Consider the following 16,845-nt stretch of genomic DNA (forward strand, 5'->3'; position numbering starts at 1 on the left):
CCCCGGACCAGCCATAGCTCTGTTTTATTCCATTAAAACTCATTTTGACTTCTGTACTTCGGAAAAGACGAACACATATTTTTAAAATATGAGAGGCTGTGCTAGCTGGGGATAAAATTTGGGTCATGGTTCAATGCCTCTGGAGGATCCCAGCTTGGCTGTGTTGCCAAGTACCAAGCAAGGAAAAGAGAGTGTGGGAAACAGACACTCATATTCGATCCATACCGAACAGTGGCAGGGCAGACACGATGAATATCTGTCTTGAGTATACCCCCTCATGATGTTGGGAAGAAGGGCTTGCCTAGCTGAATACACTTCTGCTCACGAACACAAAAACAAAAACAAGCACAGCTCTGCATCTAAACAGAAGCATCTCAGTGGAGAAACTGAGATTCAGTTTCTGCTTCGGTCAGGCTGCATCTGAGTACATGTCCAGTTTTGGGTACCACTTTTAAGAAAGACATCAAGAGTCTGTGGGGTGTCCAGAGGAGGGTGGCCAGGATGGTGAGGGGGTCTGGAAACCATGCTCCACGAGGCGTGATGAGAAGAGCTGGGAATGTTGAGCCTGACGGAGAGAAGATGAGGGGAGCCTTCAAACTCCCTGGAAACTGCGTTGTTGCCCTGTGGGAAGACCTCGGCTGGGAGAGAGACAAAAGCACAACCCTATTGATCCTCCGGGACTTCTCAGCAGCTTTTGATACCATCAACCAGGGTATCCTTTGGGAAAGGTTGGCCAGATTGGGAGCTGGGGACACTGCTCTGCAAAGGATCTGCTCCTGCCTGGCTGACCATCTCTAGATGGTGGTGCTGGGGGATTGTTGCCTTTGTGCTATGGAGTCCCACTGGGCTCCATTTTGTCCCCCATGCTTTTCAACATCTACACAAAACTGCTGGGAGAAGTCATCTGGAGGTTTGGGCTGAAGTGTCACCAACATGCTGATGGCACTCGGCATTGCTTCTTGTTTTCTTCCAGTCCAGGCGAGGCCGTGACCACTTTTACCCAATGTCTGAGCTTGGTAACGGACTGGATGTGGGCCAGTCAGCTGAAGCTCAATCCAGCAAGTCCTCACTTTTTTCCGTTTGACACCAATTGGAGACATTCTTATCTCACTTACTTTGGTGAGTGAATTGGTTTTATAATAGTTTATTGCTGCTGCAGCCCTACTGAGAGTTTTTAGTCACCAGATGGTAATTAGATTGTTTTTAAAAGTATTATTATCAACTGATTATTTGTTGTATTTATAAGTTGTTGTGAGCCGTCCTGAGGCTATGTAGCAATGGGGACGGCATATAAAAACTTTAAATAAATAAATAATATTTAATTTTACTGTTATCTTATTTTAATGGCTTTATCTTTCACTGTTCTTACTGTTTAAATTGTATTGCTTTTATTGATGTTTTATCCTTGTACTATGTAAGTCAGCTTTTGGCTAAAAGGTGTGGCATATCAGTGTAACAGATCAACAAATAAATACATGTCTGAACTGCACTCACACAGATGGCAGAGCAGACTTCTTTATTGTTCCAGAGGAAAGCACTAGAAGCAACGAGCAGAAGTGGCTGATTTTGGCCAAATGTTAAGGAGAATTTTCCTTAACACCTCATTAAGAGCTGCTGAATGCAAGAATACGCTGCCTCAGGAAATGGTGGGCTCACCTTTCTCAGGGGTAGTTAAGCAAAGGTAAGATGGGTATCTGTTAGGGATTGGCCTTGAGCACACAAAAAACATTTTATTGAGGGGGAAATGGAGGATTGAATAGACTGCACCAGATCGTGGGTGAGCATTCCCGGTTTTTAATGCTCCTCTGCACTTAAAAATGTCAACAGAAAGCCAGTACAGAGAGAAGCAGACCCTTTCTCCCTGTGTGTTACTTTTCTATTGGCAAGGAGGTTGGGGTTTCTGATCAACCGGGGGGAGAGTCAAAAATGGCACCCCCCCCCCCCCATTTTAGACCGGTCTAGCCTTTCATTCTCCCACATGCATAGATTCAGGCAGAATGTCCTCAAACTACTGTGTTGGATAGGAAGTTCGCACATCCTAGATCGTGGGTCCTCAAACTACGCCCCGTGGGCCAGATGCGGCCCGCCACGCCTCAGAGGTTTTGGACTCACCTCGCCGCACATGCACCCACCCACTACCTTGCCTCGCCTGCCGTCTCCGCCACCTCTCAACTGGCCCCGTTGTAAAAGTTTGAGGACCCCTGTCCTAGATTATTGTTTATGCTCGATATGGCAATTTCCTCTGGTTCCTATTTCACGTGGCTTGGCAAAGAAGATAAACATCACACACCCGGCAAAGGTCCACTGAATAAGCATGGTCAGAGGCCAGGGAAAAAATGGATAACATGGGATTGGGCAGGGGTATGGAGAAAGAAGAGAGTGTTTGGAATCCTGGACAGAAGCACTCCATACCGATAACCGGGCAGAATTTACTTTTTTACTGAAGCAGAGGCCTGGATCCTTTAGGTAGAACTTCTGCAATAGGAAAGCACACTTCTCTTATAGGAACCCATTCATCCAACCAGCAAGATCCCATTCACCTATAAAATTCACCCACAAAAACCTAATGTTAAACCTAATGAATGTAAACCTTACATTCACACCCTGCATTTTTAGTTCTTGCAAGATACCCACAATGCCCTCCCTTCCTGGTCCTCCTCCTCTCTGTGTTGCCCTCATGGCAACCCAGTGAAATAGCCCTGGCTGAGAGTCAATGACTGACCCGAACTCACCCAGTGAGGTTCATGGATCTCCCAAGTCCTAGTCCAACACTCAAACTGCTACACCACACTGGCTTTCAGATGAGGGTGATTAATTTTGGGTGCGATTATATGTTGGCTGGAGCACACTGAGAGTTGTAGGAATTTTTTGGCTAACACCTTTAGAGGCTTGCCCTTAACATAGTAAGAAAGGCCAAAGGCCTCTTTGTTCCAGCATTGTTCATGGAACGGCCCACCTGCTGCCCCTGGGAAACCCCACAAACAGCCCTCCCCTGCTGCAGCTCCTTAGTAACTGGTATGAAAGGGCAGACACTGCCTCTGATCCTGGAGGGAACCATGAGGACTAGCAGCCACTGACAGATCTACAGGTTAGAGTGGCCAGCTGACTCAGAGTTACACAACTTGTGCATGTGCATTCATGAGGCACGTACTGCTGATGTGGGCACTGAGGTACATTTGGAAATATTTGGGAGACTATCAATTGGTTTAATCTGTATCCCACATTTCTGCCAAACAGTGGCTATCAAAACTGTGAACCATAAAATCTGGGCTGAAAACAAAAATTTAATTAAAAATCATGTAAAAACAAACACATTAAACGCACAATTGAGGACCTAGTAATAAAAAAAATTCAAGCACCAAATAATTAAAAACCACTTCAGCAGCAAACCAGCATACATGTCAAAGGCCTGTCGGCAGAAGAACTACTGGCCACCAGTGTGGGTCGGGGGCTGGACTGGGATCCAGGAGACCCGAGTTCTAGTCCTCACTGGGTGACTTTGAGTCAGTGGCTGCCTCTCAGGCTAACCTACCTTCCAGGGTGGTTCTTGTGAGGATAAAATGGAGAGAGAAGAAGTATAGATTCTGCTGTGAGTTCCTTGGAGAGATCCAGGATATAAATGAAACAAAAAGCAAACAAGCAAATGAAGAAACATACAAACGGAGAAGAGAGGGAGTTCCAGGGAGTGGCCCCTGAGAAGGCTGTCTCTCACAACTCTCACAACCCCACCAAATGCATCTCTGATGGTGGTGGGACGAGGGAAAGGGTCTCCCCTGAAGATCTTAAGATCCACACTGAAGCAGGAATGCCTCCAAAAACACTAAATCTGATCTGAATCTTCTGGAAATTCAGAGGGACACAGAAAGTCAGGCACAGTGCTTGTAAATGTCACCCTATCCCTCCCTACCCTTCCCTGCCAGCAATCCACGGGAGGGAAAGGGAGAGGTCTGGAAAGCAACTCCTCTGGGGAAGGGATGTAAGGGCTGGGTACATTTTTCCTGAAGAAGAGCTGCTTGACTGAGTGGGAATGAAGGTAATAATTTTCTGAATTGGAGCCTGGGCAAGGATTGGACTGGATAAGGGCCAATGAACCTAGACTCGATCCAGACAAGACGGAGATAGTTAGAGGGTGGTTCACCTGCCCAGGTGAGTGATATTCGACCTGGTCTGGAGGGCTCTGTACTCCCTGTATAAGATCAGCTATGTAGTTCTGGGGTGCTCCTGAACCCAGGAGTGTCATCAGAGGCACAGGTAGATTCGGTGACATGGAGCACCTTTCATCAGCTTGACTTGCCACGGCTATTAGGAAGGAGAGCCTTTTTCACTGTGGTACCCTGGCTGTAGAATAAACTTCCCAGAGAAGCTCGCCTGGCTGCTACATTGTACTCTTTCCAGGAACAGGTGAAGTCCTCCTTATTTTCCAAGGAATACTCCTAGGAACTTCAGTTTTGTTTATTTTGAACTTGGTATTGCACGATAAATCTTCACACCACTGCTGGGTTTATCTTATACAGTGGTACCTTGGCTCACGAACACCTCAGTTCACAACCAAATTGGGTCTCAAACAGAAATTTCATAAAAATTTTGCTGCAGGTTGCGAACTCTGCATCAGGTGACAATCACGAGTGCACCCACCTTCCCTGCACAGGTGCAATCGCGGTGGTCCTGGGGTGGGGGAGATGGCTGCATTCATGCTCGGGGGGAGATGGCCGTGATTGCACCCACATTCCCTGCCCAAGCGCGCCCGCCTCCCCCCACCGCCCCGCATGGTCGCTGGGGGGCGGGGAGATGGCCGAGATCTTTGTTGTTCTTTGTCACTTTCCTTCAAATTTTTGTGAGTAAAAAAAATAGTTGCAGAACGGATTAACCTTATTTACCTTGACCCTTATGGGGAAATTTGACTTGCCTCATGACCAATTAGGGTCACAACCAGAGTCCTGGAATGGATTGAGTTTGTGAGCCAAGGTACCACTGTACTGTAGTTTTGACTATTTAAATTCTATACCCTTTTAATGTTGTGAATGGCTTTAAAATCTTGTGAACTATCTAGGAAGCTTCAGCTATTGGGCAGCACAAAACCGTAATAAATAAGTACATGAAGGGAAGCCTTGTAGCGATCCTCAAATAACCAAAGGGCTGTCCTGGATGTCTAGGAAGCCCACAAACAGGAAGCTGCTGGTGGGAGGCCGCAAGTGGAACATCCTGCTGTCCTTCCCCAACAAAATGATGATCAAAGAAACACCACCTTCAAACATGGAAGTGCCATTGTTTTATCAGTCAGGCCATCTATATCCTGGCTTTTTAACTCCTGCAAGGAACCCAAGAAGACTGACACGGTCCTTCTCCTTTTCATCTTCACAACAATCCTGTAAGGTAGCTTAAACTGGGAGTCAGGGACTTGAACCCTAACCACTACAGCCAGTGTGGTGTCGTGGTTAAGAGGGTGGGGCTGGGACTCAGTCTGGGTTTTAGTCCCTGCTCAGCCATGAAGCCAACTGGGTGACTTTAGGCCAATCACAGACTCTCAGCCCAACCTACCTCACAAGGTTCTTGTTCTGGGGATAAGATTGAGAGCAGGAGGAGGAGCATGATGCAAACCGCTTTGAGTTCTTTAAAAAAAGAAAAAAGGAGGAGCAGAAATCTAATAAAATAACTAAACAAACAAACGAACCACTGTACCACAAAGAGGTAGCTTCCTTTTCCATGAACTTGTCTAATCCTTCAACCATCTAAACTTATGAGTGGTCACAATGTCTCCAGGCAGTATGTTCTGTAAGCTGATTATGTGTTCTTGAGTGCATTTTATAAAATATAAGATTTTATATAAAATATATACAGCACCCTCTGTTGCCCGGAATGAACAGGTGATGGAAGCAACAAATCCTTCCCGAATAGATGTATGGGGGGAGCAGCTAAACAGGAGCACTTCCACTAGGGAATGAGGACACGTTCCAGCATTTTCTTGCAGGTCCCACCTGTTTCCTCCAACAGTGAACTTGGGAGGATGAGCTTTTCTTCTTGCTGATACCACAGTGTAGAACATGGAATAATCAGCTCAAGTTGCAACATTTCAGATTCAGGCTAGACATCAAGAAAAGTTTCCTCACTGTCAGAGCAATACGAGAGTGGAACCACTTGCCCAGAGAGGTTGTGGGCTCTCCTACACTAGAGACATTCAGAAAGAAACTGGAGTAGGATGGTGTAAATTGGTGTCCTGCAAGAGCAGGAGGTTGGACCCAATGGCTTTCTGGTCCCTTTCAGCTCTACTTCTCTATGCTTCTATAAAAAGTGGAAAAAGCACAAATATCTCTAGAGAAAAAGCACAAATATCTCTAGAGTCTTCACAGCCACTGGGACAAAACACATGAGTGAAGCTGGCTAGTATCAAGACAGAAAGTGTGGCATCCCCAAACAGAGTGCATAGTTCCGCAGAAATATTTGTGGTTTTCCCTAGAGATATTTACATTTCCCCCTAGAGATATTCATGGTTCCCCGTAGAGCTATTTGCATTTTTCCTAGAGATATTCATTGTTTTCTCTAGATCTATTTGCAGTTTTTCCACTTTCCTGTGCCCCAACCCCTCAGAATGTGGAGGGCTGACGGTCCACCTTGGTTAAGTGAATCCACGGTAACTGAGAGAGCAGATACGGGGGTAATACTGTAAAGTAAAGGGGCAAAACACAACCACACAACTCACCCAGCACAGCACAATGAGAACAGAACATGTTCAGTGGCTGCAGAATTCTGAGTTTCTGTTTGGCAAGGAGAATGGAATGGAGGACTGCCCAAGACGACGTGGCTGGCATGCCGGACAAGAATGCTCCAAGCTGCAGCATTTGGTTGCCGTTCCGCCTTGGGCATAGCTAAAGATGTGTGTACATTGAGGGAAGAGTCTTACCCAGGGATGCGACATTCTCGTAGTTCTCTTGCATGACATCCCAGTAAAGGTCTCTCTGCTCGGCGTCCAGAAAAGCCCACTCTTCTTCGGTGAAATATACCGCCACTTCTTCAAAGGAGAACGGTGGGGCCTGAAAGGAAGAGGAAACAAAGGGCTTTCTCAATCACTCCCCCCCTTCGTTTTGGTTTTATTTTAAACGGCTAAACAGCACGGCTTCCCCCAATTCATCCTCTACCTGAACGGGCTCCGGTGCAACCATCTCTCTTCCCCCGGGAGGAGGGAACGTTCCAAAGAGAAACACACACATCATTTTGCCAAATCTGTCAGGGAGAGAAGGGTTTTGTCAGAAGGGGGTCACTTCTTTGGGTTTTGTTTTAATTGTTCTGTTTCACATACAAAAACAATTCCCTACTTTGACATATCTGTATTCTCCCCTTCACATACATGCTGGCAGAAATTTTTTAAAAATAAGTATCTCGTACAGAAGCCAGAGAAGAACTAAAAATAAAACTGAAAGCAACCATAATCCGATCAGGTTTGGGTTTGGTTATTTGAAGGATCACCACACATGCAGCCATACAAACCTGCATAAGTTTTTTTTTTAAATACAGAAGGAAAAAAGAAGGGCAGGGCAGGGCAAAGTTACCAAGGGACCTTGTACCAAAATTATATTTAATACCAGGTGCAGAAGATATCATGAGAAATTGGTAATAGTTATAAACCTGCCTAAGTCTTAAGATCAGCCTCTGAAACCCCGCTGACAGACTCACCTGCCTGCCAAGCACCACAGAATAGGTCCTTTTCAAGGATGGCCCCATATTTTTGAAATTCACTCCCAAAAGAATTGCTCCCAAAAAACAGATGGCCCCTGTCTTCACTAAGGTTTAAATGGCAGTTTAGAATGCATGTGTTTCAAAGTATGTGTCACCAGTTTGGCTTTACATTCTTCTTTTTTTAATAACTGGATTGCTTTATGGGTATGTTAAATTGAACTTTATGTTAATTATGTAAATGTTAATTATCTTTAGCCACCTTGGGAGAACTTTGTCCTGAAAGATTCTCATTCTCTCCCTCCCTCCCTCCCTCCCCCCTCTGTGTGTGTGTGTGTGTTTAAAACTGATTCCGTCCTCAGGTTGAGAAGTTTGACAGGTCTGCTTTAAAGTGTCACAAAACGCCACCATCTTCTTGCTATGATGGGCTAACACGGCGGCTCTCCTGGAAGTTGTCACACTCTGGACCATGCTTCAGACTGACCCGCTCTTAATCTCTTCTTACATGCCCCAGTCCTTCCACTCATTCCGAGCTGACCAAAATATGCCATACTGAAGGTTAAGATTGGTATTACCCTCCAAATTAGGATTCGTAAACCAAACTAACCTTCCTTTGGAGGTCAGCGCTAACCACGGCTTGTGTGACATGTTGCCCTCTAAGGGTTCAAGCAGCAGTGCTGAACCTGCAGGCCTAATTTAGCTTAGATGCAGCCCCAGTCTGGTCCTATGGGGCACCCCCTTGCCCTGGCCTCATCTCTTTTCTTCCAACTCACGATCTAGTGGTTTCATAGGATAGGCTTACTTTTTTTCACCACCCTGAAGGGTAGAGATGCTAAGGTTTATTTATCAGTGGTAACAACTTTAAGCTACAGTAAATCTGTATTTTTGACCTACCCTTTTTGCTTCTGCCCCCCTGCCCAACTGGAATGCAGACCCCAAGAGTCTCTCTAAAATCGAATGAATGAAAGAGGGTAGAAGAGAAGTACCCCTGGTTTGGACTATTGTCTGGATGGTGCCAAGCATTCTCAGCATCCCTGGACACATGCCTACTTGGATGATGTAGTATCAAAACTGGGTGATCATAGAAAAAGCAGCATTTCCCAAGATGACAATCGCTTAACAAATCTAGCCATGTTTCTGATAAGCTGCTTACATGTTTTGAATATTCTATTACATTGTCTTGAATATTATATTACAATATATAAAATATCTTTTTATTTGTGCCCTTCAGGAAAGAAATACTTTTCCCAAGCTATCTTGTTTTTATAAAAATTCAAATCAATTAAATAAAAGTCAATAATACAAGAGTATTCAACGCAGTCATATGCAAAACATCACCTCCCAACATTAAAATAATGAACATAGTAAAATTACATACAACAAAACAGAGATTTGCAGAGTAAGTTAAGAGAAGTTCTGCCAAAACATAAAGGCAGAGGTCTAATTTGCACATAACACTAATTTGCGGTTAATTTAATCCACGGTTCGTATGCCTTCCTAGTGCTTGTCTGGAAACATAATAGAGCAAACTGGGGCTTGTTTCTTAATACAGCCTCTTTTTTCCACTTGCACCTTATATCCAAAAGCTTTCACAGTACTACCATACTAACATGTAGAAAAGCTGATTTTTTTGGGGGGGGGGGGTTAACCACTTTTGCTTACCATATGGCAAAATAAATCATGAGCAACCCACAAGTCTGGATTCACATCAGAATGATAACCCAAACAACCCACCATTCAAAACCCAAGAACAAACCATGCATTCTCCTTCCAGATTGAGTTTCACAAGCCACGGTTTGTAAACATAGCTGCATTCACACATCACAACAGCCCAGGATTCAACAATCCCTACAATGAGTTAGCACTATGTATAAACCAGGCCTGATCACATTAGTTCCAAAGTGCGTTTGCCCAAGAATAAATGGGACTACTCATGTGTACAGCAAGACTTCTTTCCTCCGAAAGTTAGCCTTAAGCCTTTTTTAATTAAAAAGAAGTCTTAGGAAATAAAAGGCACTGCACTGAAGACCCCAGGAGACATTCTGAGAGTAGCACACATGGCCAAGAGAAAGCTTAAACTCAGTGACCTGCACTTCACAACTGAGAAGATCAGGCAGTGAACTGCAAACGTAGGGGTGTATACGGCACATAGAAAAGTCAGCTGTGATTCAGGCTCCTTCATGTCACTGATTAACAAGACAAGCCTTTGCATGTCTGCTGAGAAGTAAATCCCTTTCAGTTCAGTGAGATCTACTCCTAGGTAACTGCATAGAGAGTGCGAGCTGAGAGTGTCTACTCCTCTGGGTTGGGGAAGCGGGTGTGGAAATTAAGCAGCTGTTGCACAACGTGCGACTTTCTACAACTGGTAGTGCACACGTGCGGCTTTTTAAGTCAGGCACATGGGCACACCCAATGCCCTGCACACAATCTTAATCGAAGAGCTGAACCAGCCGGGCCCTGCCAGACCTCTCCGGAGGGCCCACGGCTTTCCTGCATATGATCTGCACATATTCACCTGCCAGAGACGAAAGGAGAAGTAGAGCTGGGTGTCATCAGCAGACCAAAGGAAATATCCAGGTGACCCTCACTCCGTGACCTCACCTGGATGTGGAATGGCAAAGGAGGCAGAACCAGCTTCTGAGGAAGCCCATGCTGGAGAATCCACAGGGCTGTGCAAAAGTCCCCAAGCACCACCTTCTGGAGGTGACCCCGCCCCCACTCCATGAAGGAATGAAAGCACTCCGGTGCAGCACCCACTGCTCCCAGCCCAGGAGAGACAGTTAGGATCGAGTGATTTTGCTGGGTAGGGGCACAGGGCTGAAATTAACAGAATGAAATTTAAGAGCACTAAATGCCAAGTTCTGCACCTCAGAAAAAGAATCCAGACGCACCGTTACAAGATGCGGGATACTTGGCGCAACAATGCTGTGAGGGGGAATCTTGGAATTGCTGCACATCACAAGCTGAATATGAGCCAACAGTGTGACGTGTCTGCAAAAGGAGCAAATGCTTTTTGTGCTGCATTAAAAGAAGTAGCGCTTTCCAATCATGTGAGGTATTATATTAGCTCTCCTCTTACTCAGGAGCGGTTAGGCCTCCTCTTGGGCACTGCATCCCAATCAGGCCGGCACAGTTTAAGGAAGATGCAGACAAACTGGAAACAAGCAACTAAGGTGTTCCAGGGACTGGAAACAAAGTCTATGAGGAGAGACTGGAAGAAATGAGCATGTTTAACTTTGAGAAGAAAAGACTGAGGGGAGATAGATAGGCCTCTTAAAGTACTAGAAAGGTTCTCACCCAGAGGGAGATAGGGACCTCTTCTCAATCATCCCAGAGTGCAGGACACGAAATAAAGTGGTCAGGTTACAGGAAGTCGGACTCCAGCTGGATATCAGGTAAAAACATCCCGACTGTTCAGGCAGTACAACAATGGAACCCCTGACCTGGGAGACCCTGGCCCCTCCCACATTCAAGATGCAGCTGGACAACCATCTGTTAGCAATGCTTTAATTTGGAGTCCCGCACTGAGCAGCGGGTGGACCCACTGGCCCCTATTCCGCGATTCTAAGATTCCAGAGATCCAGGAGTGACATCCCCGTCTCTCTCCCCACAGAGTGACTAAAGCCCTTTCCAGGCCAAATTCCACCCTGAACCCCAAATGACATGGATCCAGACATTCCGTTTCCTCCACGGTGCATTAAGGGAAGCTCAGTGGGGTTTGTTTTGCTACTGAGGTTGCTATGCCCACCTGCTGCCCCCCGGAGGCCCTGAGCTTCCCCTCCCAAACTGGTGCTCAGTGGTACAGTTAGATAATTTTAGACCCTGAACGTAGCCCACAACCCTATATGCACTGGCTGAGTTCAGACAACATGACAAACCCTGGTAGTTTTGTTTACCATTGTTGGTTGGCTGTGTTGAACACCAGTCACAGCACACGCCAGGGTAAGATTAGTTTTTAGAAACCTTACTAAGAAGCAATGGCGGGGTGGCCAAACCAAGGCTCGGGAACGGCGTACGATGAGTTTATTTTGCGGCTTGCTGCACCCACCTGCCACCCCGTCGCTGCTGCCTGCGGCCCCTGCTTGCCCCTTGCCGCCATCACCCACAGGCGCCCGACTGCAGCTCTCAAACACCTGTCATTCTCCATATGTGGCACTTCCACTGAGCAAGCCTGGTCGGCCCTGTTCTACGGTTTCTCTATACCACCATGACTTGTGTTGCCTGAACCCAGGATCATGGTTTCCGTGATCCTGGTATGCAATGGCCATGGATTCCCCTGGAAAAAGTGGGAAGTGCAGGGGAGCTACTGCAGTCACCCAGCCTGTCTGTGAAGACCAGTGAGGAAGAAACAGGCAATGAAAGCAGGGGGCAATGCACCCCGGGACTGAATTCCAGGTGTTGCAGCTGATGGGATATATGTCAACTGCAGGGGGGCTGAGCAAGGAGGATGGAAACCATGCTAAAAAAGAGGCCACTTGATGGCCTGTTGAGTAGATCATGGTAAAAAAAAAATGCAAACCATGGTAACTGCACAGGGTTGTTTGCCATGTCGTGTGAACCCAGCCACAATCTTGAAAGTAAACCCCCTTTAGTGCAGGGGCCCTGACTTCTAAGTAGACATTTAGAAGATTGCACTATCAGGGAGCAACCTTCTTGCCCCTAGACTGCATCAGAGGAGCTGCAAAATATCTCAGATTCCTAAACCCAAGATGAGAGGCAGTGCCTTGACCATGATGCTGGGGATCAGCACACTCACCTAGCAGCCAGCACAGAAAAAAGCACGCCAGCTGTTCTCTCAGGTTGGAATGCAAGCTGAGAGTGGGAAACCGGGCATTTTGGTGGTCAGGGAGGGGAAGAACTGGAGATGCCAAAACCAGGTTTTCTGGAGCCCCTACAGTGGGAGAAAGGGGAGGTGAAGATGGTCTGCATCCTGAATGGTCTTATGGAGAGAGGGGATGTTTAGAGGGCCCTGAGTGTTTGTGGAACACGCACCACAATTCATGCTGCTCTTCTCCCCTCCTTGCCATCATTCCATGCTTTGCAACCATGCCTACACTCCTGATAAGCTGGAGCCAAAAACTAACAAAGTCTTTACCAGCCAGATGTAAAAATAAAAAAATACGCTGAGCATGTGCACTTTTGCATTTAAAACTTAATCAAAGCACCATTATTATTAAATATACACTTGGTATTAATTATCTTTCTTTACCTCCCAATAACTAAACCACATTGTTATTACTACTGTAATATTAAAGTTATATCCTGTCTTTGTCCCTCTTGCTAAGAACAAAAGGCAGCCCTCAAGATTCTCCTCTCCATTTTATTCTCACAACAACAACCCTGTGAGGTAGGTTAGGCTGAGAGTGACTGGTCCAAAGTCTTCCAGTGAGCTTCATGGCTAATGGAGACTAGAACCCGGATCTCCCAAATCCCAGTCCATCACTCTTAACCACTCAACCTCTTAACACCACACTGGCTCTCTGTGACATACTTTTTCATGATTGCAAGAATAAAACAGGAGTTTTTGTTTCTGCTGCTCCGATGCTAAATGTATTTAGTTAGAAATAAACATTCTGCAGTTGAAAAGGGTAGTATTTTAAAATATTTAATATCACATTTAATACAGTTTCTTCTCGCTTACCCACCTTTGAGGCAAGTTAGGCAAGTGCATGAGGGCATTTTCAATGGCTGGTCCCACATCTCTAGAACACGTTATTGCAGGGTTTAGGAAGGCCTCCAAAAGTAAATTATTTACTCTGGCCTTCCCCAGTTATGCTTTACGATCCTGCTTTGCAGCTGGGACTGTTATTGATTTTTACTACTGTCTGGGAACAGAAAAATTCTGCAAAAATATTCTGCATCCCATATACCCATCTTATTTTGGAAAGGGATTTCCTTCTTCAGGTGTCACTTAACTTGCTCCAAATGTATCTTTTCAATGCTTCTGTCTTATTTTAAGACAAAGGAAACATCGGGAAGGCTCTTTATGACACACTAGGGAAAAATAAGAGACCCTGAGGAAGCAAAGTCCTTCCTGAAATGCCTTGGGCATAAGAAACATTTCTGAGACACCTGAGAATATGTTCTCTTCTGTTTTGGGTCACAAAAGTACTTCCCCCTCTTCCCATGTCCTTGTTACTGCCAGATATTTATTACTGGATTTTAGGTTTTTCTGATTGTGTGTTGTTTTATTATTATATCGGTCTGTTCTATTGTTATAAGCTGCACTAGAAAGGAGCTTCGAAATAGAATAGGAAATAAAGGGCATGTGGCAATGCGCCAGGTTACAAGAAACCACAGTAAACCCCCATTCACATCTTGACTTCAAAAGGAAGCATTTCCAGGTCCTAGGGCTCAACACCAGGTGGGGGCTCCAGAACGCCTCATTTTGAGAAGACCAAGGTTATTTGTTCATCTCTGCGCTTCCGTTCAATGCCCTTCTCCTTCTGTTTGTATGGGGGACGGCACACAAAACTTTTATTCCCGTCTGTTTTTTGCACGTCTTGAAAAACCTCCCTGAAATTTACATTTCACCGCGATTTCTTTCATCTCTCCTTGTCTGCAACTGCAACCGCTTCCCCTGTGCATCTTTTTAAAGTTCGGTTTTACTTTCAAGGCCTTCCCACGCACTCAACACTCTCACAAGATTTTCAAGCATCTTGTCTTTTTTGTCTGTCCCTCCCCGACTCTATTTCATCACATTAATCCTAATCTTTTTAATCAACCTGTCCTTTTCTACAAGGCAACGGGAGAAAAGCCGTCTCCTACGTCACCGGCAAAAAGAAAAACATCCAAGGCGGGCGAACTTAGCTTTTCATCATTCTGTCTCATTAACACTGATGATAATAATAACAACAGTAATAATAATAACTCTTACTAGCTCCCCAGCAAAAGATCTCAAATCGGTGGCTTTGCGTTACCTTTTGCAGGCTGGATCGCGCTCTCTTGCGGACTCATTAAAGTAAGGCTTGCGTTTGTGCATACGTGCGTGCGTGCGTGCGTGTGTGTGTGAGGGGGGGAGGGAGGGAGGGGGGAGAAAGAGAGACGGGGACACTTCCCAAAATGTTGCAGGAATCCTTCGCCTTTTTGCAGAGCGCGTGGAAGTGGGGGGTGCCTGGGTGGCTGGAGAGGGATAGGCGCACCTGAAAGCCCCCGATCCACTGCTGAGCCCCTCCGGATTTGCCCCCCCTCCCGGAGCCCCCCCAATCCCCACCTCTAGACCGGGTGCCAAAACAGTCTCCGAGAGTCCGAGATCTCCATCTCCATAGACGCCGCTGACCGGATCTTGCGGCATCTGCTCTAGGAAGCTCAGCCCCCCTCCGAGGTCGCTGCACAGAAGAAGAGAAGGCAAGGGAAGGGAAAGAGAGACGGAGCCGTCGCTGCCGAGGCGCCGCGGCGAGGCAGCAAACCGGAGCCATCTGGCGGCCGCAGAAACCTGGGACGAGCCCGGCCACAGCGCCTCCTGCGGGCGCGCCGCTTCGCTCCTGGCGAGCGGGACGCGCGTGTTCGTCTGGATGCCTGCATACGTCGCCCGTGTCGCGGCTGGGCTTCTCTCTTTCCGCCCAGAGAGCCAGTGGCGATGTGGTGACTGGAACGGACGTCCCCAGTCCTGTTGCACCCGCGGGCACGTCCGGGGGCTTTTGAGAGAGGCCGCCAAACGCCTTCCCTGGAGGATGTGGCTCGTCGCCCTGAGGCTCGTCGCAAGAGGGCTGAAGGGTGGAGAGCTATAGCAAGGCTGGCGGGAAATAGCAGAGCAACGGAGTAGAGGGGAGAGAAAGCGCAACGCTAGAGGCTGGGAGTCCGGGGAAACGCAGGGGGAAAAGAAACCCAGACTGTGTTGTGAAGAGACAGCGAGCGAAAGGGGGTGGGGTGGAGAGAAGTCGCGAGGTTAGAATGGGAGAGAAATCAGACTGCCCTAACATTTTCCAAGGCTTTTATTTAAAGTGTTTTTGGAAAAGGGGAGTAGCTGAAGACCTTGCTGCACAAACGCTCTTGGACGGGCTGCTGTGGAGACCCCTGGGTTTGGGTGTTGGACTCGGACTGGTGAGACCCCCGTTTTTAGTTCCCATTCAGCCAGGCACTGGGTTAATCACACACACGGCATGTGCTGGTGGTCCCTTTGAAATGCAAGCTATTTTTATTATTCTTATTTTTCCCCATGCTTGGACTCAAGGTTGAAGCGTAACATTGAAAAAGGCAAGCAATTAAAAATATTCACTGAGCTACACAAAAGTTAAAAACATCATTACATCAGTAAAATGAGAAAATTATTTAAAAATTCCCATTTAAAAATCACTAAAACAGTGTAAAAGGGTAGAGTTAGTCCAGTGCAGTCTGCAGGGCCAGACCATTCTCAAATTCCTGCTGGGACAAAGGGGGTTGGTTGCTGCCTTCGGAAACACAACATGGAGGGTGCCAAGCTAGCATCCCTGGGAGGCAAATTCTGGAGCCTTGGGGCAGCCCAGAGCTATGACCAAGTCTTATAACATCGGGAGAACCAACAGCATGGTTAACAAACCTCCTACAGCCCTAAAAACAGCCCACAGGTTCCACTCTTGCCAGGTTTGTGCATCTTGAGAAAGCACAGTCACAGCTTGAATATTTCAAAAATCTTCTCATGCACATTGCCAGGGGCCTGTTGTGGTTAGAATAAGTTGCAATGGGTTGCAGTGATTGAGCAAACTGGGTCACTGGCTCTCAGCCTAACTCATCTCATGGAAGGATAAGATGGGGACGAGGATTGTGTAAATCACTTTGGATTCCTTGTAGGAAAAATGGTGGAATATAAATATATCAGTAAATAAACAGATGTTTCATTATTCTGCCAAAAACATGGTGTTAATGATGATAAAATCAAGATTCGAACAAAACCTAAACAATCATGAAAACAAAGTAAACACACAATTATAAGCATGCCCATAAAAGAAATAAGCACACCCAGCCAATTTCTACATTTAAGAAGCCCTTCAGCATAACCCAAACTAATATGCCAAAGGTTTGCCTGAGTAATAGGGTATTTTAAACAATGTAACAGTGGTATTTGCCAACTGGCAGAAAGACAGCGGAGAGCAGGCCCACCCAAGTCCAACGTCTCTCAGCAGGGAGTTTTAAATCTTGGGAACAGCCACTGAGAAGAGGCTCTTAAAATGCCCCTGGCAGGAGTGAGAAAAGCATTCC

At 46.4% G+C, this 16,845-nt stretch overlaps 2 protein-coding genes across 2 annotated transcripts in view; one reads left to right on the forward strand and one right to left on the reverse strand.

Moving 5' to 3' along the window:
- Positions 1-14,979, reverse strand: part of LOC123017791 (zinc finger protein 436-like) — a 34,211-nt gene extending 19,232 nt beyond the window's left edge. Inside the window, exons 1-3 of the mRNA XM_044419372.1 lie at positions 14,882-14,979; positions 7,134-7,218; positions 6,899-7,028 (exon numbers count right to left, since the gene is read on the reverse strand). Of these exons, the coding sequence (XP_044275307.1) occupies positions 6,899-7,028; positions 7,134-7,208 (205 nt within the window). The 5' untranslated portion in view covers positions 7,209-7,218; positions 14,882-14,979. The remainder of the gene's footprint in view (positions 1-6,898; positions 7,029-7,133; positions 7,219-14,881) is intronic.
- The window catches only part of LOC123017816, a 213,904-nt gene that overhangs the window by 135,189 nt on the left and 61,870 nt on the right, over positions 1-16,845 (forward strand). The gene's annotated exons all lie outside the window — the stretch shown is intronic.

Source organism: Varanus komodoensis, unplaced genomic scaffold (genome assembly GCF_004798865.1).
Source record: "Varanus komodoensis strain SLA01 unplaced genomic scaffold, ASM479886v1 scaffold102, whole genome shotgun sequence".
NCBI lineage: Eukaryota > Metazoa > Chordata > Lepidosauria > Squamata > Varanidae > Varanus > Varanus komodoensis.